At 43.3% G+C, this 25,506-nt stretch overlaps 1 protein-coding gene across 1 annotated transcript; it reads right to left on the bottom strand.

Moving 5' to 3' along the window:
* Nucleotides 1-390: 390 nt before the first annotated feature.
* itga10 (integrin, alpha 10) lies at nt 391-24,063 on the bottom strand. Its single transcript, XM_079275733.1, has 30 exons — nt 23,705-24,063; nt 17,379-17,490; nt 17,150-17,259; nt 16,975-17,063; nt 15,421-15,535; nt 15,190-15,317; nt 14,434-14,582; nt 10,004-10,154; nt 7,950-8,115; nt 7,241-7,314; nt 7,011-7,155; nt 5,182-5,330; nt 4,889-5,032; nt 4,555-4,761; nt 4,329-4,459; nt 3,673-3,839; nt 3,374-3,516; nt 3,168-3,278; nt 2,987-3,072; nt 2,730-2,871; nt 2,538-2,630; nt 2,349-2,425; nt 2,125-2,214; nt 1,938-2,022; nt 1,388-1,498; nt 1,206-1,313; nt 1,011-1,124; nt 820-915; nt 619-732; nt 391-526 (listed from the first exon to the last, which is right to left on the bottom strand). Exons 1-30 carry the CDS (start codon nt 23,754-23,756, stop codon nt 473-475), a joined length of 3,513 nt encoding a protein of 1,170 aa, XP_079131859.1. The 5' UTR covers nt 23,757-24,063; the 3' UTR covers nt 391-472.
* Between the last annotated feature and the right edge of the window lie 1,443 nt (nt 24,064-25,506).

Raw genomic sequence — 25,506 nt, 5'->3', positions numbered from 1 at the left:
GGCTGTTTTATAGTTTATATGACTGGATTGATTCAGTTTGCAGTGCAGTAAAATCTTAATAGATGACTTTGCTTGTTTTTATTGCACGCGTCAGCAAATCAATAAATTGACCACCGGTACTTCTTTTCAACAGTTTTAATTTCATTGAAGAACAAACACAAAACTGAAAGACAAACATAGGGCAACGTGATCGTTTGAAATGTAAAACCATGAAGATGTCTGTATATTAAATAGAAGAATTGTGGTTTAGGACACTTTGGTTTTTCCTTAAAATTAGAAAAAGATTATTTACATAAGTGCTCCCGACCCTGGAAATAGTCGGTAGTGCATTTCTGTTGGACCCTCTCTCTTTGGTCCTGAAGGTCCCTGTTGCATCTGCGTATTGAGTCCAAAATTGTCTCTGTGCCTGGAAAGAGGTGGACTCGGCTCACGTGGTAGGCGTCATGGCAAATGACTGTTGCAAAAGTTGGACTCAGTCCTCGTGGTTCTCATCCTCTCCTCTCTGTTTGCGTGCGAAGAATCCCATCTGACGAGTAATAAGATAGAGATTGATATTTTGTCCACAAGACACTCTATTTTCCTGAAGATATTTTAAGGTAAATGTAACATGAAGAATACCTTCCATAGTATGAAAATGATGAGGGCCAGTAGCAGCAAACCGCCAATGATGCTACCAATCAGAATCCACAGCGAGATGGGAATAGCCCGGCCCTTTAGCACCTCCAGTACAGTCTACAGAAAAATGGATGAAGGGAGAGATTGGAGAAAGAAAATTCCATTCCCATTGTGCCTCTCAAAATCCTGCCGCAGTCGTCTTACCTCCCTCCAGACTGCTCCTGTGCCCAGAGTGATCAGGTTAGTCTCCTGAGCTGCGAGGCGATAGGCACCTATTATCTTCACTGACTTGTATTTGGCCTACAAAAAGAGAGAGAGGTGATGACCAGTGTTTGTGTCACAGGACAGAAATATTAAGGCTGAAATGAGCGTCTGCGGGCGGTTGTGTAACTCACTTTTCTGAAAAAATCATCATGGACTTGGCGACTGACGCGAATGGCGGCGGTCTGCCCTCTGAGAAGCTGCTGGACTTCACACACAATCTCAGTGCACCAGGATCTGCTGCAGTTCTAGAAACATAGATCAAACATGCATGTTAACTTGTATACTGATGCAGTGTTTGGCAGCTGCTGTGCTACCAGAGGCCTCACCAGTATGTCATTCTGCATCATGTCTTCAGGATGAAGGGAGCGTACATCTCTCTGTCTGGCCTTCAGCTGGGCCAGATCACTCAGCACGCTGCAGTTCACTCCCGTGGCCTACGGGGCAAATGAAATCTGTCAGATCTGATGTAAAAGAGAGATACAAACACTCACAAAGCAGCACTACTCACATTGTGTGAGACATCGGTGACGGTCATGAAGACTCTGTCTCCTGCAGCCACGGAGGGCAGATGCAGCCTCAGCTCCAGATTACTCACAGAGTAACAGCCGAGGTTCTGCAGCTAAAAGCGCAGACAAAGAAGATGCTCTAATGTTGCCTCGTTTTGTTTTTATGCCTCCTCGACAGTCCGCCCGTCCCATTTTTTGTGATTGCAATATCTCAAGAACAACTGGATGGAATTTTGACAAATTTGGCCCAACCGTCCAATGTGACTCGAGGATAAACTGATAAGATGTTGGCGGTTCAAAGGTCAAGTTCACTGTGACCTCACAAATCACGTTTTTGGCCATTACTCAAGAATTTATATTTCACACACGTCTAACAGGATATCATCTTGAAGTGTTGACATTTTGGACGGACATGGGCATAAACTGCAACTTAAATGGTTGGCAGAGGCATAAAAAAAGTTTAGAGTGATGATGACAAGAGCGTTACAAGAACTTGACGCTACGGGTTGCATTAAAGTTCATAAAAAAAGAGCATGTGAGCCACAGCTTTACCCTGAGGTGAGTGTAGAATTCTGGTCCAATTGCTTCCGACACTGTCCGAGTGGGGTGGACTTCATATCGGTTCAAATTAGAGTCACTGCACAGATTTTTTTTTTAAAACACATTGATGCAAAAATATTTAAAGTTGCTAAAATATCAGATTGTTGAAATTTCAAAACAATATGCTGCGCAAACATACCTGCTAACAAACAAATCTGGTTCATACTGAACAAAACTCTGCAGCTGAACACTGTTGTCCCCCAAAGTATCCTCTCGCTCGACACTGTCACTGTAAAAGAACCAGAGAGTTACAACAAGTAAGGTGCTTTTTACAGAAGAAAATCCAAATGTTTATTGAGGTTTTCAGTATTTGTGAACTGTGCGTGTACGGAGTATGTTGAACTTGCTGCTTTCGTCAGCTACCTGGCAGCGTGAAGCTTCATCTGCACTCGACTGTGCAGGGATGTGCAGCTGAACTCAAACTCCAACATGAAGTTAACCTTCAAAAAAAGAAAACAGCCTGCTGCAGTGAAACGTTTCACCTGGAGGAAGTGAAGTATGAGTGGGAGTCGAGAGAGAGCGATGGGAGCGATTTCCTTGGTGCGGACGTACTTTTGACTGGGAGCGAAATACTGGATAGCTGACATTACACGAGTGGCTGTTGGCGCCAAGTGCTGTACACTCGATCTTGAAGTGGGCATCCTCCTACATCCAAAGAAAAGGTGAGTTTGTCAGTGTGTATACATGTTTATGATGAGTTAAACATGGTTCTGCATGTGTTTGCAGTGTTTATGTGTGGCATACCCGAATACTGAGGCTGGAGAAGTGCAGGTTGCGTGAGTAGTGCAGCGTCAGGCTGGTGTTGTAGGCGTTTTCCAGTCTGTTCTGAAGCTGCACCTCCACCGCCATACGCCTACGAGGGCTGCGAATCACATAAGGCTTCTGTCTGTGGAGAAAACACAATAGAAACTCACTGAAACCCAACAACTGAGTAGATCTTCTGATCTTGATGAACTGACGTGGAAAGAAATGAGTATTCGGAGTATATCTCAAATCTGTACCTTGTCCCAGAGAAGTCCATGAGAGCCTGTAGCACCAGGTCTGTTGTACACACGTCGTCCTCACCACAGTCTTTAAAGAACTGGATCTGGAGAGGTACAAGTGGAGAGGACAGCGTGTTTGATGGAGCACAGAGGGAGGAAACGTAATGCAATAAGGACGCTAGAAATCACAACCACTCACAGATTTCTTGACAGTTGTTGGCCAGCCTTCATCCAACACTGGACCGCTCTCTGTATTATTGATCTTAAACTGCAGTGAGAAGCTAATTGGTCGGATGTAATCTGCCGTGTCCTGCAACAAAGACGGAAACAAATGTCAGTGATAAAGTAAAGTCACCACATCATTTCAATTTCAAACTTGTGGTTGATGTGTGTAACGGCTCTCACATAGACATGGAAGGGCAGCTTGTAGCAGAGAGTTTGTCCGACGTGAACTCTGACTGCCAGCTGGGTCTGCCGGTGGGAGCTCTCGTCAAACAGCGCCCTCGCAGACAGCTTCCTGTCATCCAACATGGCCGACACCCACAGATCTGAGGAGAGAGCAGGTAATTGGGACCAGTCTATGATTGGGACAGATGGTGAGTGTTGGGAAAAGTCCCATTCTAATTATTATGTGTCTGGCCAATTCACAGCACTAACGGTCCCCGTTACGAGGACTAGTGAGGGTGGAATATAAAATGTTGTACCGAAGCTGTTGCTGTGTGGTCCAGGGGAGCGTGAGACGGTTGTGAAGCAGGCGGTGAGGATGAGACAGGCTGACTCTCTGCCGCCCCTCTGGCAGGTCTTCTGAATGACGTTGATGGAGTGAGGCTGGAAGGACAGACTCACGTTGATCTGGACGATGCTTCGAGAGCTGGGCACAGGAGGAACAGTGAATAAAACAGGATTTCAGCTTTAGCCATGTGACACCACAAAATGTAGATCATTTCAGTCTACATAGGAAATGAATTAATTATTTTTTCAATGTGAAAACTATCTGTCCACAGAGGGCTGCAGGAATGAGTCTGTTGTAGTTCGCTTGTCGCCTCACATGAGCTTTTTCTGACTATTGCATTCATGCTTCAATAATCATTAAAGTAGAGTTCAATTGTAAAGATTACCTTGTTGAACAAAACTTGTATCAAAAAATGTATGTTTGCCATGAAGCTCATTTTCTGCAATAATCCCATTGACTTCTTGTGAAGGGACCGTGGGAAGCTAATTTCCGGGTTGGCCTACAAAAATACGTTATCCCTGCAGCACTCAATAAGTGGTGCATTTAATGTGCTGTTAACCTTCATTATCTCCCAGTGCTTACAGCTATAAAATCTGTCCTGGCAATGCCCTTCCGTCTTCTACCCACCTGAGCAGTACAGCGTTGCCCTGTGCTCCAACTGCCAAGTCTATGAGCTCATCTCCATCCAAATCCAACCGAGCACTCAGACTGCGGCCAAAGTACTGCATGGAGGGGGAAATCGATGACCCTGAGATACGCTAAGAGGACGAGAGAGGCAGAAAATTAAACATCAGTTTGATTGAATACTGAAATACACTCAGTGAAAATGTAATTGTAAGCAAACAACAAGTACCTGCTTGTAATTGTGTATGACGTAAATACCATCTCCGTGGTAGACATAAATGGCCCCCCTGTGCTCATCCTCCAGCGGGGCTCCAACCAGCAGGTCAGTGAAGCCATCGTGGTTGAGGTCTGGAGCGGCTGCCAGGGCGTAACCAAACCTGGCATCCTGGGACTTGTCCTCAGACTTCAGCGTACCGTTAGCCACAAACACCTCCTCCTGGGGGAAAAGAAAGGGGTTTTGTCAGTCTAAACTGTGATGGAAACCTAACCAGAGTTTGCTAAATGTTGTGTAATAATAATCCATCAGGAGAAGAAGGAGATGATCAGTGCCACTGCTGTCTTACCCCACTGAGGGTGTAGATGTAAACTCGACCAGTCTCCTTGTTTCCTGAGCCGAGGTACATTGGAGCTGCAACCAGAAGGACATCGGTGATGCCATCCTGGTCAATATCCAGCCCACACACCTCACTGCCATAGTAAGATCCAATCTACAGACAGAAACACGTGCTCTCAGTTCACTGCCACTAGGTGGAGTCCTTGCTTCGATCTCTTATCAAATGAGATTTGGACTTTTATCTTAAGAACAAACAAAGGTGGCAGAAGGATTGAGGAGAGATGCATGAATAGACAGCTTTACCTGTTCTCCATTGAGAGCCTGTGCAATGTTGACATCGCCGTCATCGCTGAGTTCAAACAGGATGACTTTGCCTTTGTGTTTGAATCGAGGAGCACCAGCTACATACAGCGTCTTCCAGTCACCAACGATCACAGATGACACTGTGTAACCTGGAAACACATATAATGAACTGATTTTTTACATCATGTAACACAAGAGTCGCACTGTGAAAATATGATAAAAACGTCCTTGATTCAAGTAATGCGTCACATCTTGTTGTATATTTTTGTCAATGTTTGCATCATAGTCGACACACATTCATGCTGTTAAAAGTGTGGGCTGACTTCAGCCTACTTTGAGGACGGGGAGTTTTTAAGGCTGGTATAAAAGACCTCTGACTTCACGAGCAGGCCCGGCTATAGGGGTGGAAAGAGGGAAGCTTTCAGGGGCCCAGGCTTTAGGAGGCCAGCAGTAATTCTGTTCATATTCAAGCAATGATGAGCAGATCTTATTTTGAACCAAAATATTCACCATTACTTATTAAAACAACACAAATATGAATTGTATTTATTAGTAGAATGTGTAGTCTGTTTCCAGTGTTGGGCAGCAGCTGCATTACAGCGTTATTAGTTCAACCGCATTCTTCACTGTTTCAATAATACTGCGAGTGACGCCACCATCACAGACATTCATGTGTAGCTGACAGAAGCCTTTCCACACGAGGGTGGCATAAGTATGGCCGACCAATCCTTGGGCTGATGCTTATGATGCCTCTGCTGCAGGGAATACAGACACGCAAACTTGTGTTTACTTCATGGAGAGGAGGCAGAGGGACTCGTCATGGCTGTAGGCCGACACATACGGCCATGAACATACACTGTTTAACTATTCACATGCTACAGACAGTGAAGTACTGACTGTAAAGATCTGACCGCAAAGCCAAAGCTCAGTGTTATGTTTGATTCTTTTCTAAGTTTTCTATTTTCTATTTATTTGTTTTATGATATTTGTATATGTACTTATCTTAAGATTCTTGAGAAAACATTTATATTCAATAAATGTTTGTTTATTCCTCATTCTCTCCTGCATAGGTCGACTACGACTACCCATGACCCGTCCCAGGATGAGGGGAAAGAAAATGGATGGGTGGAGTGAATTGTGAGTAAGTCCTTCTTAGTTTACATGTATGTGTTTAGCAGGAGGAAGAGGGTATGTGCATGTGTTCATATGAGTAAAGCAGATTTGAGGAGGCTGACATTTTCAGCGGCCCCGCCATTTGTGTGTCTCTATTCACAACGCATGTTAAGATAAACAATAAGCGAGAAGGATTTGTAAAGGATCACATGAAGTTTGGAGCTGATTACATTGAAAGAGGTTTCTGTTTAGTTGCCAGCTAAAAATTTAATATGAACAGCAGCAAAGTGAACTGACTCCAAAAGGCCCCAGGTTCACTGTTATGTGATATTAAATTGAATATGGGTTTTGGACTGCTTGAAAGACAAAAAACTGACAAAATACTTTGAAGATGTCACTTTGGGATTTAGGAAATTGTAAAAGGGTATTTTCTGTATCGATGTCCTGATACAGACGAAACGATGAATCGATTAATTGATTGCGTATATAATCGTTGCAGTCCTAATCAAATTATAACCAAATTGGGGCCTTGCATCCAGCTCAAAGTTTCTAATGTCTGGGCTTTTGACCGACGCATGAATGCACCGCCCTGGGAGAATCAGTCCAAGCAACACGACACAATAACACAATAATCTGTGATAGAAACACATTAACATGGGAAAAACATGAGTATGGTCCTTTTTGGTATCCTGCTCAGTGATGAGATATGCGGGTACCTAAATAAGCAGCATGGTTTTTGAGCTCCAGTGGAAACTCGCTTTCAAAAGCCTCTCTGGGCGGCACGATGCGTCCGTTGATCCCTTCCTTCAACACTCCACCGTCCCAGTCGTAGGCGCCCACCATCCCAAACAGTATGCCATCCTGAAGAGCGGAGCAGGGCATGGATGAGACACACAAGTCAAACACATGCACTCCACACATAGAGATTAACAGCTACTGGACTTACATCCAGTGTGTGTGTCGAGAAGCCGATCTGAGACATCTCCATGTGGAACGAGCTCTCGTTGTAGCCCAGTGTGCCTAGAAGGGTAGAGAGAGCAAGTCAGCATTCTGCGTCGTCACGGAGGACCACAGGTGGCAGACGTGCCTCGCCCTTTCCTCTCCTCCTGTCCCTTCCTCTCTGATTTCCCCTAAACATTCAAGGGTGGCGTCGCTTTTCATCAGCCTTCCTCTCATGTTCCCGCGGCTATTGTGAAAGCTGTACACTCCCTCCACCATCTTTTTCTTGCTTTCTCTGCAGCTTCCGCCGACACTTTCTTCCACACGCCTAAATATTCTTTCTCCACCTTTATCTCGTCTATTTCAGACTCTGCTTTCAGTTTTTGTAACATCATGCTTGTGTCCTTTTATAGTGGTTGACAAGTGGAGACGTCAATCTAATTTAATAGTTCATTAATTTATTATAGTGTTGATTAATCTGACAGTGTTACTGTCATGCAACGTAAATAAAACAAGTGTGACCAACAGCTAGTCCATGCGATCCTGTGACACCATTTTTTAAATGAACTCGACTGATAAATGATGTGGTTTGCAACCCCTGAGATCCTCACTGCTAATCATGAGGGACTTAAAAAAAAGTTGCTGCTTTCTTTTTCTTTTTTTTTTAAACATTGCATCTTTCATTCCTCCAAAGCCTTTCTTCCCGTATCACAAACCTTCCAGCGTGAAGATGCGATCTCCCAGGGCATCCACGATGTCATTGAGCGCCGCTTCATCAGTCACGTTGAAAAAGTATTTCTCTTCGGGGTCGCTGGCGATAGACTTGATCTCTTTAATGAACGTCTCTGGGTCCTGCTGCCGGCGGATGTAATGACCCAAAACCTAGAGGCCAGCGTGAGAGAACGAGAGAGAAGAAAGATGATGGCTTAACGCTGAAAGCAGAGAACGGGGGTGAGAACAACAAAAATAGAGCACATGCACATAACTTTGGCCTGTATCAAAGCAAACACTCTAGGTTTGTGAAGGGACAGTGAAGAGAGAAATATATCATAGAAGTCTGAGGGAAGAGAAGATATTTACTCTGAAGTAGCACACAAGTAACCCGGAGGTGCAGGATTTAAGTCTAAATGAAATGAATATAAACAAGCTTCATTGCCTGTGTAATCTACTGGTAATTATGCAACGCCTAAAGGCAACAAGATGACTGGGAAACAGGAGAAGGCAGGAAATGGCAGCCACCAGAGATTTGTAAATGAGGAGCGCAGGCCTAGCCGCCAGGTGAAGAGATGACTGATGCAGAAGATATACTGTAGCAGCAGCGGCCTATGGCTTAACGCCTGAAGTACAAATGAGAAAAATTCCATCAGCGAAACCAAACCCAAGAATCTCCCCCTGTGACTTCAGCTGCCAAGCAAACTAAGGAAATCCTCTGTTTTCAAAGGGTAGGGGGTCAGAGTTATGGGATGGAGGGGGCTGCAGTGTGTCGATCCGACACATAAATATGTATATTAAGATCATATAAATTCCTCTCAGGCTGCCAACCGCCGCTGGCTTTTACATGAACAGAGAAAGAGAAGACTAAAGACAGAAAAGAAGAATTTGTGTTAAAATTGAAAGCCATTTACAGATTCAAGGGACTTGGAAACACGATGGAATTTGAACATAAGAATACAAGTGTGTATATAGATGCATGGCCCTGCATAAACCCCTCCACAAACACACACTTCCAGCTCCTGACCTGCACTGATGTATAAAACACAGTCTGCAGTTACGGCACACACACACACACACACACACACACACACACACACACACACACACACACACACACACAGCAACATCAGAACATGGCTGTTGTTACAAGAAGCTCTTACCTATCATCGCTTTGGACTTTTTGGACAAACACTCGACCACAAGCCACCTTGTTTGTTTCTTTTTGCATTGAAAGCTGCGAATATAATTTCTGCTCTGCCCGTACTGTGACTCTCTATCTTTGGCTGTCTGCCTCAAACTAAAGGTTTGCTGACCTCGCATTATGTTGTTGTTTCTGTGGATTGTCCAGAGTAACGGCTGCTGTTGAATAGGGTGGTTCTGTCTGCGTGTCTACCACTTTGATCCAGAGTGACATATCTCAACAACTCCTCGATGTATTGCCTTTTGGATAAATATTCCTGTTTTTAGTGAAATGAAATGGTGGATGGATTGTCATGAAATGAGGCACACACATTCATGTCCCCCTTACGGTTGAATTGTGATCACTGTGGTGATTCCTTCATTTTCTGTCGAGCTCTGTCATCAGTCTGGAGGCTCCTATAGGCTTCTCTTGTGGGGAAGGGAGGGGTCTGCAACCAGTCCTGCCACGAGAGTCTGTCTGTCCCTCTGACACTAAAAGCATGCCGCCACCACTCTGTGTGTTGAGGGGGTCGGGTGGGGCTGAAAGGGAAGAGTTTAAACTCCCACTTGGCTATTTTAGTAGCCCCGAAGTTTTCATCTGGTAATTTAGAGCCATGTTATTTTTGGGGGAGTGGTGGTGGTATTGTGTGGTTGCTTGAGGGTTCATATGGTCACACAATGTGTGAGGAATGTCAGGGATGCTCTATACACCCAAATGTAGGTTAGTTGTTTGTGTGCTTCCCACAATAGTTTCCCTGATTGTAGAAGATCCCCAAATCTACATTTTGAGCATCACAAGACATTAAAACTCACTCAGACATTTCAAGTATTTTAGGTTTGCAGGTATGACCGATTGGACTTGATGAGATGTACTCACAGCGATGGCGTATCTGGTGATGTTTCTGTCTATGCACTCGTCCAGAGCGTCTTGTAGCTCCTCCCCGTCATGCGACTCTCCGTCCGTCACTACGATCATCACCTTGGTGGCGCCCTCCCTTGCTCCGCGCTCTGCACTGAACGCCTCGGTGCTACAAAGAAGGAAAGGGACAGATTGAGATACAGAATGTCATCCAGCTGAAATCATGTTGAATCAGCACAAACAATGCAAGAAGAAGAGGAAATGAAAATAGAAGGGGAGTGCAAGGAACGAAAGAGCCTGAGGGAGAGGGAGGATGTCAGAGTCAGTTACTTGGTTTCATAAAATCTCAAATAAACATCCCCTTTAAGATAATATACGATCTCAAGTGCTTCTAGTAGAAAATGAATAGCCAGTAAAACACTGAGAGATTAAATTTAAGTTGCTTCCCATCAAGCCAGATGTATCAATGGTCTAAATCACAAGTGTGCCACAACTATATTAGTCATATTTGGCACACATACGTTTGCTGCCAGTTGACTTGAATCAGTCATGGCATGCAGTGTGCATGTGTCATTGCACACAGCGGCCGCATCTGTGCATTCCCATCCTGTTGTGCCATGATACAGAGCGGGAACCTCAATGACAAACACACGAACAGACCCAGGCCGCACCCTGTTTGTCTCCAGAAACCTGTTCTCAGTGGGACCTGATTCAAGCGTTGAATAGGGTTGGTAAGCCTCAGACCATCACACACACACACACACACACACACACACACTGAACTGATGAGAGTAGTCACTGCGAGTGAACTCAGTCATTTTCAGGCCTGACTCCAGCCCTTGTCTAAATATAACATCGTGGTCAGCCGCAAGCAACTCAGAGTTAAAAACAACCGTTTCCCCCTATGCAGTCTGCAAATTACATAGGGTGCAGAGAGGAGAAAACAGAAGAGAGGAGTGGAAGGAAAATAACTGTGAGGAACAAATGGATGAGAAATAAACTGGATAAAAATGAGAAAAAATAAATGGCAAACAGTTAAACAATTAGTCTGGAGAAAAGGGAGAGGGACAGGAACTGGGAGGGAGAGAAAAGGGTTGGGAATACAATTTAAAAGTGATAAAATACGGAGTCAAATATTACAACTGAGAAGTTGAAATCCTGCTCTGATGTGGCAATAACATTGCGTGATGTATCCAGTTAAATAGGGAAAGAGAGAAGAGGGAATTTTACAAGGGAGAAGTACAATGGTAGAAGAGAGGGAGAGAAATAACGTGACAAGACAGACATGAACAGGTAAGGAGGGATGGAAGAGTGAAAAGTAAAAGAGGGATGCATAGAAACAATTGGCTTTAATAAACATGGAGATGAAATGGAGGGAAGGGGAGATAAAAGAGGATAGAAAGTGAGTGGCTCTAATTGGGAGGCCTGGTTGTATTTACAAGCCATTTTATGGAGTCACAGCAGTGTGGTAATGACACGGCGCAGCGGTCTGTGTGTGTGTGTGTGTGTGTGTGTGTGTGTGTGAGGGTGAGCGGGAGCGTCTCAGACGGGTGGAGCAATATAGAAATCAGTGGCTAATCCAATTGTAGAGGGCTGTTTGATGTTCATGCATCAGTCTGTCATCTACTTTGCATTCAAACCGTTACTGTCATTTACATGTCAACATCACACTGTAAGCAGGCTCAAAGCAGCTCATAGTTTTGCCGACACACATTTATGTGTTGGCAGCTCAATTTGCGCAATTTTCTTTTTTTTTTAAACTGCGTTATCACCGTTCTTTTTTTAAATTTATTTCTTTTTTTTCTTTTTTTAAAAATGATTATGTGATGTATCCTTTTAAATGATTAGAAAAATACATTATTTTCTTTTCTTGCCATTATTTAGATGAGAAGATGTCTGTATGATTAAATATGAAGCTACAACCAGCAGTCATTAGCTCAGCTGACAACAAGGGAAACAGCTAGCCTGGCTCTTTCTAATGGTAACACAATCTACCTACCAGCACCCTTTAAAGCTCACTACCGGTAATTAACTTGTTACATCCTGTTTGTTTCATGTGAACTAAAAACAAAGAGTGACATTGTTATAGGCAGGGATGGAAGTTACAATTTAAATTGACTCTCGTTTCTGAAACAATGTTTTTTTTGTGTACTTGTACCTTTTTGAATATCTTTAAAAACAGTTCAGCACACTTGACCTGGCTAACATTCCGAATGCTAACAAGCTCATTGAGCCACCAGCTGTGACTTCTGTGTTTACGGAGGAACTTTTCACCTTCCATGAGGTGTTTGAGGACTTTCTGCTGTTTGAGACTGTCAATCCCTGCTGTGATGGCAGAGCCTCATTCAGCTCAAAACGTTTTGAATTTGAGGAACGCAGTGGAAAGTGGACTGGTTATATTATGTTTTGAGAATGAACAAGTACAGAAGTTGAACCTGGAGTAGTCTGTGGAGGACATTGTGGTGCTGTCTGCGCGCACTGCCTCCATGTGGTCTTGTTGGTCCAGTTTTCCCCCGGTGTTGCCCTCATTTACACTTTTATCGTGTTTGGAGGTTCATTCTTTTGCAAACTGTTCAATGTGAGCCCTTGTGAGAATAGAAATACAATGTATGCATGTGAATTTGAGTGTATGGTGTGAGCCCTTAATATGTGCGTACTGTATGTACGAGAGTGTGTATTTTCACAGCTGTAGGAGCACTACTTGTCTGACCAGGCTGGGTGTGCCACACCTGCAGCCGTGCTGAGCCAGCAGCCCGCGAGTCCAGCTCAGCTAATCCACATGTTTTTCTAACACGTCACTTTCCTGCATATCGCCAGCTCTGCTATCTGTCCATCTGTGTGTGTGAGCGGGAATATGTACTGTATGTTTGTGTAAGTCAAAAGTTGCTATGTTTTGACATTACCTCCTCTTGATATCAAGTTCATTTAAAATTATTGAAAAAACTGTAACCCCGGCTTGATTTCTTTACAGTGACAGACACACACTTGAGAAAATCTTCACTAAAGCAATTTGTAAACGTTCGACATTTGGTTTTCTTGTTTTGAGTCTCCTGTTTGACCGTCTGACAGGGTAGTGAGATCAAAAGGTCAAGAGAAGTGTCTGGATTTTCCATCACCGGTGTTTTAATGCCACAGTTACACTATTTTACTGGCTCCATTTTACAGTCACTGCTGTTCAACTACCTTTTAAATGTTTCTCCTACACTTCCTCAACTTTTACCTTTGTAAATGTAGCAGAAAAAACAGGAACTCTCCAAGTGTGTGTGTGTGTGTCTGTGTGCGTGTGTGTGTGTGTGTGTGGGGGGGGGGGGGGGGAAGAAGAACCCCTCTCCAAGACGCACACATCCCAAAAAGGAAGCTGTAGCCACACATCGGGTCTGGGTGTGCTGCTCCATGTGGGTATGACTTTAATAAAGCAGGAATTTTATTTTTGAAAGGAAAGAGATATTTTAAGACCAAGAGGTTTTCACTGACCCTCAACGTATAGAGCTGTTTCTTAACACTTGGGTTACTCGTTTAAATACCCTAAAAATACTTCCACAAAGAACAGTCATGACGGTGATGACAAACTGGGCAACAATACAAGTTTATAGGAGAGTATTTTAAAGATGGTCTGAACATTTTGTCAGGATTTTATCATTTATATATCGCTGCTCAAGTGATTGCCCCCCCCCCCCCCAAAAAAAAAGAGAATAAAAAGCTATATGAGCCTAAAAATTATATTAGCTAAAATAACCTTCTTTAATTGAAACCTGCATTAATTGATTTTTGGCCACCTGGCAGAAGCACAACAAGCTGTACCCATGTAATGGGTTTGTGTGAGATTTTTTGTTGTTGCTGATAACAGCTGCCCGCTCTAGCTGGAAACGTGTTTGATGAGAGTCGTGAATCGAAACAGTTACCGGTAAATTGCAGGACGCAAAAACAAAATGTATCATAATTATGTGTGGAATTGTCACTATGAGCGATTGATGCGTGGTTGAGATCAAAATATTGGATTCGAGCAGCTTTATGTATCCGATGATACAATATTTAATCCTTGGCTGTGTTGGAATTCACATACTAACATCACATAGTAAGATTGTGTGTGAGCAGTCTGATGGTGGCAGACTTAATTGTTCATTTAGTTGGCAGTACGCTGTACATACGGACTAAATAGGCATATGTAGTATACAGTACGTTAGTATGCGATTTAGAACAAAGCCCTTGTGTCATATCTTAGCAAACGGTTCATCAAAATCAGCCAGATGGGATCATACACATATTATTAGAAAGACCAGACAGAAACAGACCTGATTGTACTTATAACTACAAATTATACAGTGATATATTTAGAGATAAATATATGTTTATATATATGTTATATATAGCCAGCCAGATCGAGAGAATGTTTTAGTACAAAGAACGTCAGCCAATGAGAGTGAAGCAACAGTGGTTGACAGGCCTACCAGGCCGTGTGGATGGCGTATGCAGTGCGCGTCTCTCGTCCCTCCTGTCTGCTGATGTTCTTGGCGGCCTCCACCACCTCCTGTGTGGTCTGGTAGTCCTTCAGAGACCACTCGTGGACTGCTACCTCGCCATACTGCAGTATACCAACCTGAATGTGTGCGCGCACACACACACACACACACACACACACAGTGTATTTCAACAATGCCACATGTTTATGGTTGTGCTGGCACATAATTGTGGAAAGCAACATCTGAGACTCTTGTTTCTGGGGTGAACTATCTCTTTAAGTACCAATCTTGTTCTTAAAGCAAACAGTGCTCTTGGGGAATTTTTGAATTCATTCAAAAACCAGAGGTATTTCCTCTTCACCTCACTTTGCCTGCTACCCCTTATCCTCCCTTTTCAAAACCCAAACCCCCTCTCTCTTCTCTTGTTGTTTGGCTCAGAATAACGTCCCCCCCCCCCCCCCCCCCCCCCAACTTCCATTCCTCCTCAACCTCAAGCTAGCTCTGCTCACGTCTCTTTACATTACTAACGCAGTTCATTCTGGTCATATTTGCCAAACTGGCTCCTCTCTCACTCTGTGCATGTTTTCACTCAAGAGACTAGCTTGTCTTACTCTTCTGGGCAACAGCTATGGGGTTTCAGAGATTTAAGTGGGAGACTCACTCAAATTCAAACCCACAAGTTTCCATTACTAATGTAAATAATATTTATAGGCAGTGCAAATACACATTGACTTGCACTTTTACCTGCATCTGGTCCAAGCTGATGTGGAACTTGCTGAGGATGTTGCTGAGGAAGTTCTGGACCTCGTACCAGGGGTAGATACTGTTGGAGCCGTCCAGCACGATCACAATGTCCATGTATGTGGAGCACCCTGCCACATGTGGGAGTTAAAAAAACGAAAAAAAAAGAATTGGTTGGCTAAAGCAGGCCTGTGCAGCATGTTTCTGTGCCGAAATGTGTGCGTGTGTGGTTACTTTGCGCTGTTGGAGCGATGGTCTCTCTCGGTTCTAGGTCGTCGCTGACAGAAGCACAGATGCCAGTGCTGAACATAGACGTTCCACACTCCTGAGACCACAGAGGGGCACATGCCTGCCAGACACACACAGACACATAGGAACACATCAGCATCTGTCTTACAGGTGAAGCAATTTCGGGAGCAATTTGAGCGGTTTATATTTTTAAGTGTTTGTGTTTTAGTCGTTATCAAAGGGTTTAAACACGTAGACAAAAATGGTCGGGTAACTGAATAAACACACACAAAAAAAGGCTCGGGCAGACGGGAAACAAAAAGAAAACAAGTCATGAGAGGGAATAAGTCATGGAAAAACTACAATAGTGTGGTTTGGGGGGCGAGGCAGAGAGATGGAGTCTAGTGTTGACGTGGTGTTGGCAGTCGCTGTTGTCATGAGTGGTTTAACAGAGCTGGAACACCAGAGCAGTAAAGCGATTTAAATCTGATTGTGTGAAGCGGGTTGAATACGGAGTGGGGGGGGGGGATCGTATAAAAATATTTCTGTCTTCAAAGCGGGCTGTTTATTTGGCTTTTATACCAAGAGGGGGTGAATCAGGGGGGGAAGCGTGGAAGCAGAAGATGAAAGAGATGCATACAGCAGAGAGACAAAAGAAAGAGACCGAAAGTGGGGTTAGATGGGGGAGACTGAGGGACAGAGAAACATCCTGGTTTTGCTCGCCCTGTCATTATGAACGGGTTTCTCCTCAGGCACTCAGACAGGCAGAGGGGAAGGGATGGAGAGATGGATGAGAGAAAGGAAGGAGGGAGAGGACGGAGGAAAGCGAGAGAGGTGCTATGGCTTTTGGTAGGTCTGTCATTAACAAAGGGCCGGAGACGCATTCCGATCCTGTTATAGACCTGACCACTGCGGTTCAGATAAACACACACACACACACACACACACACACACACACACACACACATTAGAGTGGGATCAGCTGGATGACGTTCATGAACTGTACTCGACTCAACACCCAGAGCAACAGTAAACCGGCAGACACCAAAACACGCCAGCACACTTGCTTGACATCCACATGATAGACACAGTATCTAACATACAAAACACACATTAGTCTCAAAACACACATTAGTCTCAAAACACACATTAGTCTCAAAACACACATTAGTCTCAAAACTGTACCTCCTACGATCTCGCAAAAATAGAACAGAAATTAGCCAGAGGAAGGCGGGCTTTGCATCGCTGCAAAAACTTGTATAATTACAGTGATTACACCGTTATGTGTATTCATGGAAGCATGTTCTCAGTTCAGTCAGCCAACTCAGTCTGTGTATGACTTTGTAAATGTGCATATGAATCTCCAAAAACGTATCCAGGAAGGTGAGGATCAGTGAACACACATCTAAAGTCAAATTAAAAACACACCAACGGAGGTGATTCATGAAAATTCTGTCAAGCAAATACAACCTGCATGGTCTCACCACATCCCTGCAGGCTCCCTCACACAACAAAATGCCCATGTAGCAAAAATACAAAGTCAGTGTTGAAACCACATACCAGGAAGCCATCAGGGGAGTTTGGAGTCAGTGTCATTCCCAGGTGAGAATTTCTCAGGTTCTTAGAAACGTTCTGGAGAGCAGTCTCACCTGAGATAGATAGACAGAACAGTTTATTGGAGCCTCTGGGTAAAAACAGGGAGAGTTGCGTTGTTACAGATATTTGTTTCTCTCACCTAGATTCACTTTGCTGCAGTTTGAGTTCCTCTCCTCTCCCACGATGCATTTGTACACATCGCCTTTCCTGTTGTTGGGCGGCCCGTCCCAGGGAGCACCGACCAGCATCCTTCAACAGAATGTCAGCCGTTTATCGTCAAAGCATTCATTGTACAGCCTCTCTGTCTAAGAAGTATGACAGTTTAATTATTTGTTGCTCTTTCTTCATTCCCACGAACACAAACGTACGATTTCTCTCCGTCTGATTCATGTTGTAACACAGAGAAGCCAAACAGAGCGTCCTCTGGACCGGAGAAGATGCGCGGATGCTTTACATCTATGTTGAAACACTGACACAACCCTGAAAAAAATAACAGAAAAGATAATTAAACAGATGACATAAAGAAAAGTATTTTTTGTATTGGCATTCCTTTAACCTCTTTAACGCCATGGCTGGTGGGTCAGTCATCACAACCATCTAAACTTTGTTCAGTTCCACATAACTTAATGGTAAATTCTAGTGAAGTTCACAACGTTTCCAAAGATGCCAAATATGTCGGATGAATTTTGATAAATGTATATAAAATGATTCATAAGACATCTACAATATTTCCATTTGATGAGATGGTGTAGTCATAAAATAACATGGAGTCTTGGGTTTAAATCTTTCACTCAGTGTAAACATAATATCGCTAAAATGAAGAGTTGAAACGAGCTGATGTGAATATAGATGTGGTAATGCCAGATAGTGTGGAATAATAGGAGTTTTCCAACCGTAACGCAACAGAAAGGGAAAACTGGATGTTTGCTTTTTTTCCCGAGAGTTAGATGAATGGATCGATACCTCTCTTCTCATATCTGTCCTCAGTATGAGGCTACAGCCAGTAGCTTGCTAGCTTAGCTTAGCATAAAAGCTGAAAACAGGTGAAACATCTTGTGTGATCTCTCGTTTGTTTAATAAGTACAAACTAGAACTACCGCCTCACAGTTGTGTGCCTCTACCAAGTTGCAGTTAGCATCCATGTCTGTCCAAAATGTCATCATTTTATCGACATTCATGTGAAATTGTCATGATTAGCATATCGATTCCTGAGTTGTGGCCAAAAATGTGTTTTGTGGGCTCACAGTGACCTTGAGCTTCATGCTTGAGTCCAAATGGACGGTTGTGTCAAATGTGAAGAAATTCGCTGAAGGCATTCCTGACATATTGTGACCGGATGAGCGGACGGATAGACAGACAACCTGAAAACATAATGCTTCCGGCCACAGCTATCACTGGTACGAAGGCATAATTACACAGCTTAACAACGACAAATCCTACGGTGGGTTACTTATTTAGTAACTTTAGATTTACTGTAAAAACAATGGAGCGTTATCAATCGTCTCATCTAACTCTTGACAAGAAAGTGACGCACATTTCCTATTCAGATGAACTTTTGCTTTACGGCGTTAAGAATACTAGGTGGCGTAAACGATATTGATTGGCCGCCAGAATGAGTGAAAAAGATGAAAACTTGGAGCTGTGTGTACACAACTGTACAGTCCAAAGTCTGATTATTTTCCCTCTTGGCCTTGGGAGAGGGGCTTCGAGGGAGGGAGAAGGGGGGCGTGAAAAATGGATAAACAGAGTGACCAAAGGTAACCTCTGAGGAAAGAGGGAGTTCAGTCTGAGGGGAAAGGGGGAGAGGAGAGTAGAGGCAAGGCAGGGAAGGGTGTGGGTTAGAAAAACTACGGAGTATAGTAAGCCCCCTGTTGCAACACACAAGCCTGCCCTTCATTCAACGAGAGAGACACAGAGAAGACAGAGAGCAACAAGATGGTCGTCAGTTCACCGAGTTGTGAACATTTAGGTGTAAACTGAAGCATGAAAACATGTTCCAACTGGCAAAATGAAAGACACACATCTTATTTGTTCACATTCTGAACGGGAAAGTTTAAATATAGTTTTCCAACGCCAGAAAAAAATACATAAAGGTAGATAACACACACCTATACTCAGATGAACTGTTTCTCTTTGTTCATCAGACTGAAACTAAATCCACAGATGAAACAAGCGTTAACTGATGCTTTTAAAATGTAACATGAACCATAAATACCAGATATATAATTCAACAATATTTGTTCCTTATATTTTGTACAAAAATGATATTTCCTTTTTAATGGATAATGTCATTATCTGAGGTCATGCTTTTCCTCGTTTCAAATCACTACCTTTGTGTAATTTACCGTCAGTTTTGATTGTCTGTCCCACACTTATTAGTTTCACTTGTTCCCCATTAGCCCTGCACTCACCTGACCTGCTCGTCATCTCTTCTCACTCCCCCAATGAGTCTGTCTCTATAAATACCTGCCTCGTTTCTTTGTTCTTTGTCGGTTTGTCTTCATCTTTTGTGTGTCCTGATTGTGTATAAAAATGCACAGTATACTGTACAGACCAATAACAAATAGATCCACATTTACTGTGCGTTCCAATACCCATACTGTTTTGGATGTATGAGCAAGAGGATAAAAGTTCAAGGTGCAATGTTCTAGAAGTAGTATATCCCAATTGAATGCACGCTGCATGAAACAGTACATACTTTGTAAAGGAAGCTACAGTATGTACTAAAAGTGCAAAGCATGTGATTTGGAACACAGCTGTTCAGCTAAAGTGTCAGCTGATGTTGTCAGTGACTGACAGGAAACTAACTCGCCTTGCCGTTTCCTTTAGATACACAATTCCATCAAAATGAAAGAGCATCATCACGTAGGCTAGTATTTAGTCTCAGAAGCACTGAGCTGCGTGACAGTCCGCAGTTTGTATTTGACTTGTCACACTTGTGCATCGACAAGTTATTTGTGGCCCTGGAAAGCAGACTGTGTTGGATCTGTTTTGTTCAAGGGCATTTCTAAATAAATTTGAGTTGACATGTAATTTAGCGGCATGATTCCGGGTCATCGACAGTAACTATCCTACTGTGCATAACTCAGTGATTCCACTACAGAAAAGTAGTCCAGATGGGGAACAAGACCAGAACCCTGCTGCCGTGATTATACACCAGCTCACGAACAGATACTTCCCCACAAATACACACTGACATACACAGACCGTTACCTCGGCCAGGCCAATCAGAGGGGGATTCCACTTGGTTTTGAGAAAGAAACTAGATATGTTCAATGTTTCTCTTCCATCTTTGCTCCTGCCTTTCCCACACACTGTTGTTTCTTCGACCTGCGCTTTCATTTTCTCTTCTGTACAGATGTTTTCCCTGTATCGTCCTTGCATTTTCAGCCAAGTCTCTTCTCTTTCTCGTACCCAGATTTACTCGGCGGACATGAAGCTGCAATTATGTGGGTTTTTAAAAGCATGACTCCAAGGATGGCAATTTCGTATCGCTGATTGGTCAACCAGATAGCTACAGAATTCCATGTTCCCCAAAGGATGAATAGTGTTGGCTTCGAAGATCCACTGAATTTTGTCCTGACGTTGTTCAATTGTGGTTTTGAGTTCAATGTTTCAACAACCATTGGATGACTTGGCCTGACATTTGGAGGACACATTCATCTCCACCTCAAAATGAATTTGAATGGCTTTAGTGAGCTGTTAATATTTTATCTAGGCATGATCAGGTCAGACCTTTACTTTGAATTTTGACCAAACAACTGCAATTGAAATGGCAATCCCATCATCCTCAGCTGTACTTCAGTAGATGTTAGCCTGCTAAGATATTGGACATGATAGACATTAGACCTGCTTAACGTCAGCATGTTAGCACTGTCATTGTGAGCATGTTAGCATGCCAACAGTAGAATGTATCTCAAAGCACTGCTGTGCTTAAGTAGGGCCTCACAGAGCTGCCAGTATCTGTAGACTCGTAAGTCTTATTTCTGCTCATCTTGCAGATCCGAGTGAGCTTCCAATATTTCAATGTCCAAACCTCCAGTGGCTTTGAGATTCAGCCATCTACCTGATTCTACACAGATGCTTAATGCACTTCACCGATGGGACTAGGCAGGGACAGATTCAGTTCTTGATACTAAATCTTATGTATTCATGGCCAGAATGAATATGAATCTTTCCATCCAGCCTTTGTTATTCTCTCATATTCTATCCCACCACCCCTCTTATACACGGTGGAGTAAAATGTTTCTCTCTCTTCTTGTGGCAACATTAACCACCCTCTCCAATTCTAAATTGCTTTCCACAACAAACCAGCCCCCCCTGATAAAAAAACCCTGCTGCTGATTTTCTCTGTCATCCTCCTATTTCACTCATTCTCTCATAAACCATAAATTGCTCCTTTCTTTTACCCCCCCCCCCCTCCTCCTAAAACACACGTTACCACAAGGCCCACAAAACTGTGCCATCGTCCCCTGTTTTGCCTGTCCTGTCCTCCCTCCTCTGCTTCCATTTTCATTGGGGTTTATATATGACACTGTACCGCAGCCTGTCTGACCACCCATCGCCGTGACAACTGGCTGCAAACATTTATCAAGACGAACTTGGTCCAGATTCTCTCAACCGCACATACGGCTCTGGGCGCTCCTGCTGCTGGATGCATATGGCTGTGACTGTGCAGTATATGTTCACAGAAAGGAAACTTGACACTACGATGTTTTGGATGATAGAGACTTATAGCAGTATGCAGAGACACTGATGTATGTGGTTTTAATTGGACTAGCATATTTAAATGTCCCTTTCTCCTTGTCTGTTCCTCTGGTTCTTAAATATACATCCCTGACTAATAGCCCCTCTGTGAAATGTCCTGCAGTAGAGAATACTGTTCGACTGTCTGTTTCTATCGTCTTTATTTAACTGACTCATGATGTTTCCCATGCAGCCCTCCACCTCTTCTCACCCCCTTTCACAGATTTTCTCTCTATTATCTCCCTCGCGCTCTGTTCTCATCTCTGTCACCCTCTCGTGGGGAATTGGGGGTGGAAGAAGAGGGGGAGTAGGAATGAAACTTAGCAAATGATGGGAAAGTAAAAAACACAAGAAGATAGCTGGGAGAATAATAGCAAGAAATGTGGAAATGACTGGAGTCAAACACACACACACACACACACACACACACACACACACACACACACACACACCTGTGTTCGACATCTCAGTAAAGCATAGCAGAGTGTAACAGGCATGTTAGAGTGGGATGCCTGCTGTCCACATCAGGGGAGCTCTGCTGAAGCCATTAACATTACACACATACTCACTCACCTCCATGCTCCTGTATGACACATGCAGCAACACTTACACTGAGGTCACACAAGCTACAATTTACATCAAAGATTGCAGAGTAAAATAAAAGGGGGGAAACAATTACTTTGTAAATGCTTGATTTAACCTGATAATGGTGCGCAATGTGTAAAAGCTAACCACAGGCTGCTGGCATTTGTAATTGGTGCGTGTGTGTGTGTGTGTGCATTGCTTTGTGAGTATGTGGTCCTCGTTCATTCCTCAGCTTCTGGATGAGAAGCATTTTGCATTGCATCAAAATTGATTGGCGCATCACTCTTCAGGCTACATGCCAATGTCTCAATCTACACATTGACTTCAGCGACTGTGTGATTCAGAGCAGGCATACAAACTTAACATGCCTTGCACAACACAACATACTATCTCAGCCCATTGATCTCATTTTGCTTCACTGCATGCCATAATACAGCAGTTAAACCTCTGCTTATCAGCTGCACAATCACTTTTGTAGACAACAATGGTCTTTTTCTTAGGTGAGCGGGAATGGCTCAATGAGGTGTGTGAGGCTGCTCTGCCACACCGAACATAAGTAGAGGAGGGGAGCTGATGTTCATGCTCCATGGAGGAAACGCACATGGCACAGACGCCTTATTCGGGGAACTTTAGACATCAGGTCTAAGCGATGGATGGATATGGCCGGTAGGGTTGAGTTACTGAGCTGCCAGGGTCAAAAGGAGTCCGCTGTAAGAGGAGAGGAACCACTAACCTTTTGGCAAAGGATACATGCAAATATCGCTGATCGTTCCAAACATCTAACTTAAGGCCTCCAACGAGGATGAAATTCTTCCTCAGTACTTTAAGGGTCAGACTTTGAACAAGGAACCATTATTTTGTTGCACTCATGCACAATTTCATTTTCCTTTGATCTATTTGGCAAATGGAGCGTGGCTGTATGTTTTAATATTCCTGCTTTACTCTCTTGCACACGATCACGTGAGGAATGTCTTCATGCTCACTCACTGATACTGTCACAGAGAATAAAGCTCTTTGGGACTCAGGGAGGCACGCGTGACACAATCATTCACACATGTCTTGAAGTGTAAGAGTGGAGGTTAAGGACCGTATCACCCAGTGAGACAACGCTGGAGGAAAGGAGAGCAACTGGGAAGTGAAGAGGCATCAATCATGGACAAGAGGTTGACTTAAGTTCCCCAAAGTTCACAAGTTGACTTTAAGAGCAGTGATTCCCTCCCCCCCCCCCCCCTCCTGTTCAGACTCCCATTATCCTTAAGTAGTTCCATCTTATTTTGAAAACAAAATGTGCAAAACACAAATTTAAAGTTGACTTATTAACCCAAATATATAACTTTAAAAATGACTATAAAATGGTTCTTACCTGTTAGAAGAAGGATGAGCTCCAGGCACAACAGGTATTTATGCAGATCCATTTATGATGCCGAATGAAAGAAGAGTATCTCCTCTATTTTTCTCTGTTTACAAAGTTTTCTCCCTTGAGCTGTTGTAAGTGCAATGCATCGGCGTCGACCACACACATAAACGCACACGCGCGTTCTCAGCTCTAGTTTTCCCCAAGAGATGCGTAAAATCCAGTGAAACGGTGCTCCAGTGGCACTCCAGAGTTTTTGAATGGAAAGAAATAAAACAAACCTCGACACGATAATTCGTGAATGTGGTTTTGTTTTTGTTTCTTAAAGTCCCTGTGGAAATATTCGGGTGACACCACAGAAAGTTATACCCTCTTGTAGTGGACGAAAAGCCCTTTAAGATAAAGAGAAAGGACTAAGTTGACACCTCGGTGACCCATGTTACGGGCGTGACAATCCTGCACCTGTCCCATCCAACAAGAGGCTGCAGTTGAGAATCATTAAACCATGACTGATGTGTAACACCTTCCCAAACAGCCTGTCAGCACCGCGCGTTATCCCCCTTGGCTCCGGAGCGCGTCTTTGAAGCTCAAGCGCTCATGTGGCCAGAAACTCCGTTCATCAAGACAAACGCTTAAGTTGAGGTTCCTCAGATAACTTGTTATCCATGATCCTCTCCGCGGATTTTCTCAATGTAAAAACAATCCGCTTGTTCCCCGGGAGTTACTGTCGGTATAAATATGTGCCTCTATCAATGGATCACTCTCACTTTGAAATGAAAGAGCGCATTTATCCTCAGAGTTCCCCTCCCTCTATGCGTCCTCCACCAGTCCTCTCTGAGCAACTGCTTCACATTGACAAACCTCAAACCCACATCTCTCTCCCTCTCCCTCTCTCTTCCTTTTCAAACTGATGACTTCTCTCAGTTTGCTCACCTCTGACTTACTTATTTCTTTTCAACAACCCTTCATACATAGGCCTCTCAAACTTGTGGAAAATAGCAAAGTACTACGCTTTCTAATAGGGCACCATCTATCGAGGATTACAAGCTGTAATTGATGGCTTAATTGTTGTTATTACTGGTTAATAACTCATTTAGATCTGTTATAAGCCATAAATTAGATCACATTTTGGGTTGCCAGGTTGTGGGAAAGTTGTTCTATTAATGGCTCACAACTGATCTATATAGCATTCGTATTTTTTCATTTGATTTGTCAAACATTAATGAATTAATGACAGCTTATTGACATATACAGGTTAGAAAGTACAAAAATTCAGATAAAGGGAAATACAAGTCTGAATGTTTAACCCTCACAGCTGCTCTGCTGTAGGGACATTCAACTGGCCTGTCACACAGGTGTAACTGATAACTAGTAGCACCAATCTGACTTTTGTTCAATCCTGGTACCGATAGCGATACCCGGGCTTTGGATATTGTCAAATACCAAGTACCGAGTGTTTAATTAATAAGCTGTATTCCTCATTGTGTGGGAGTGACTGTCGTTTTTTTGTGTCAGGCAACTACAGGCTTCACTAAAACATTGCTTTCTGAACTTCAAAAACATAAAAGAAATAGGCTGCAAATACCAGACGAGTATAAAAGAGCATGAGGTGCTGTGCAGTAAACTGTGCAAAAGTACATCCCTGGTTGTCATATTTTTCCATGTAATGAAGCTTTTGGTAATGAATGTCTCACAAATGTGTTGATGGACCATGCACGTCAAAATGGCAATTTTGTTTTGAGATTGTCCAACCTTGTCCTCGTATTACCATCAATGCATTTATCCCTATTTTTAGATTTAGTTTGGTGTGC

Source organism: Melanostigma gelatinosum (genome assembly GCF_949748355.1).
Source record: "Melanostigma gelatinosum genome assembly, chromosome: 9".
Classification (NCBI taxonomy): domain Eukaryota; kingdom Metazoa; phylum Chordata; class Actinopteri; order Perciformes; family Zoarcidae; genus Melanostigma; species Melanostigma gelatinosum.
Note: the sequence above shows the minus strand (reverse complement) of the source record. Positions and strands in the feature narration are given on the sequence as shown.

Bases quoted from the DNA above. Each gene is read 5' to 3' on its own strand.
- itga10 (XM_079275733.1), bottom strand. From the start codon at position 23,756: ATGGATCTGCATAAATACCTGTTGTGCCTGGAGCTCATCCTTCTTCTA. The intron at 14,583-15,189 runs GTAAAAGTGCAA...GCACACATTCAG, and splicing joins TCAGCTTGGACCAGATGCAG to GTTGGTATACTGCAGTATGG. The intron at 916-1,010 runs GTGAGTTACACA...CTCTTTTTGTAG, and splicing joins ATGATGATTTTTTCAGAAAA to GCCAAATACAAGTCAGTGAA.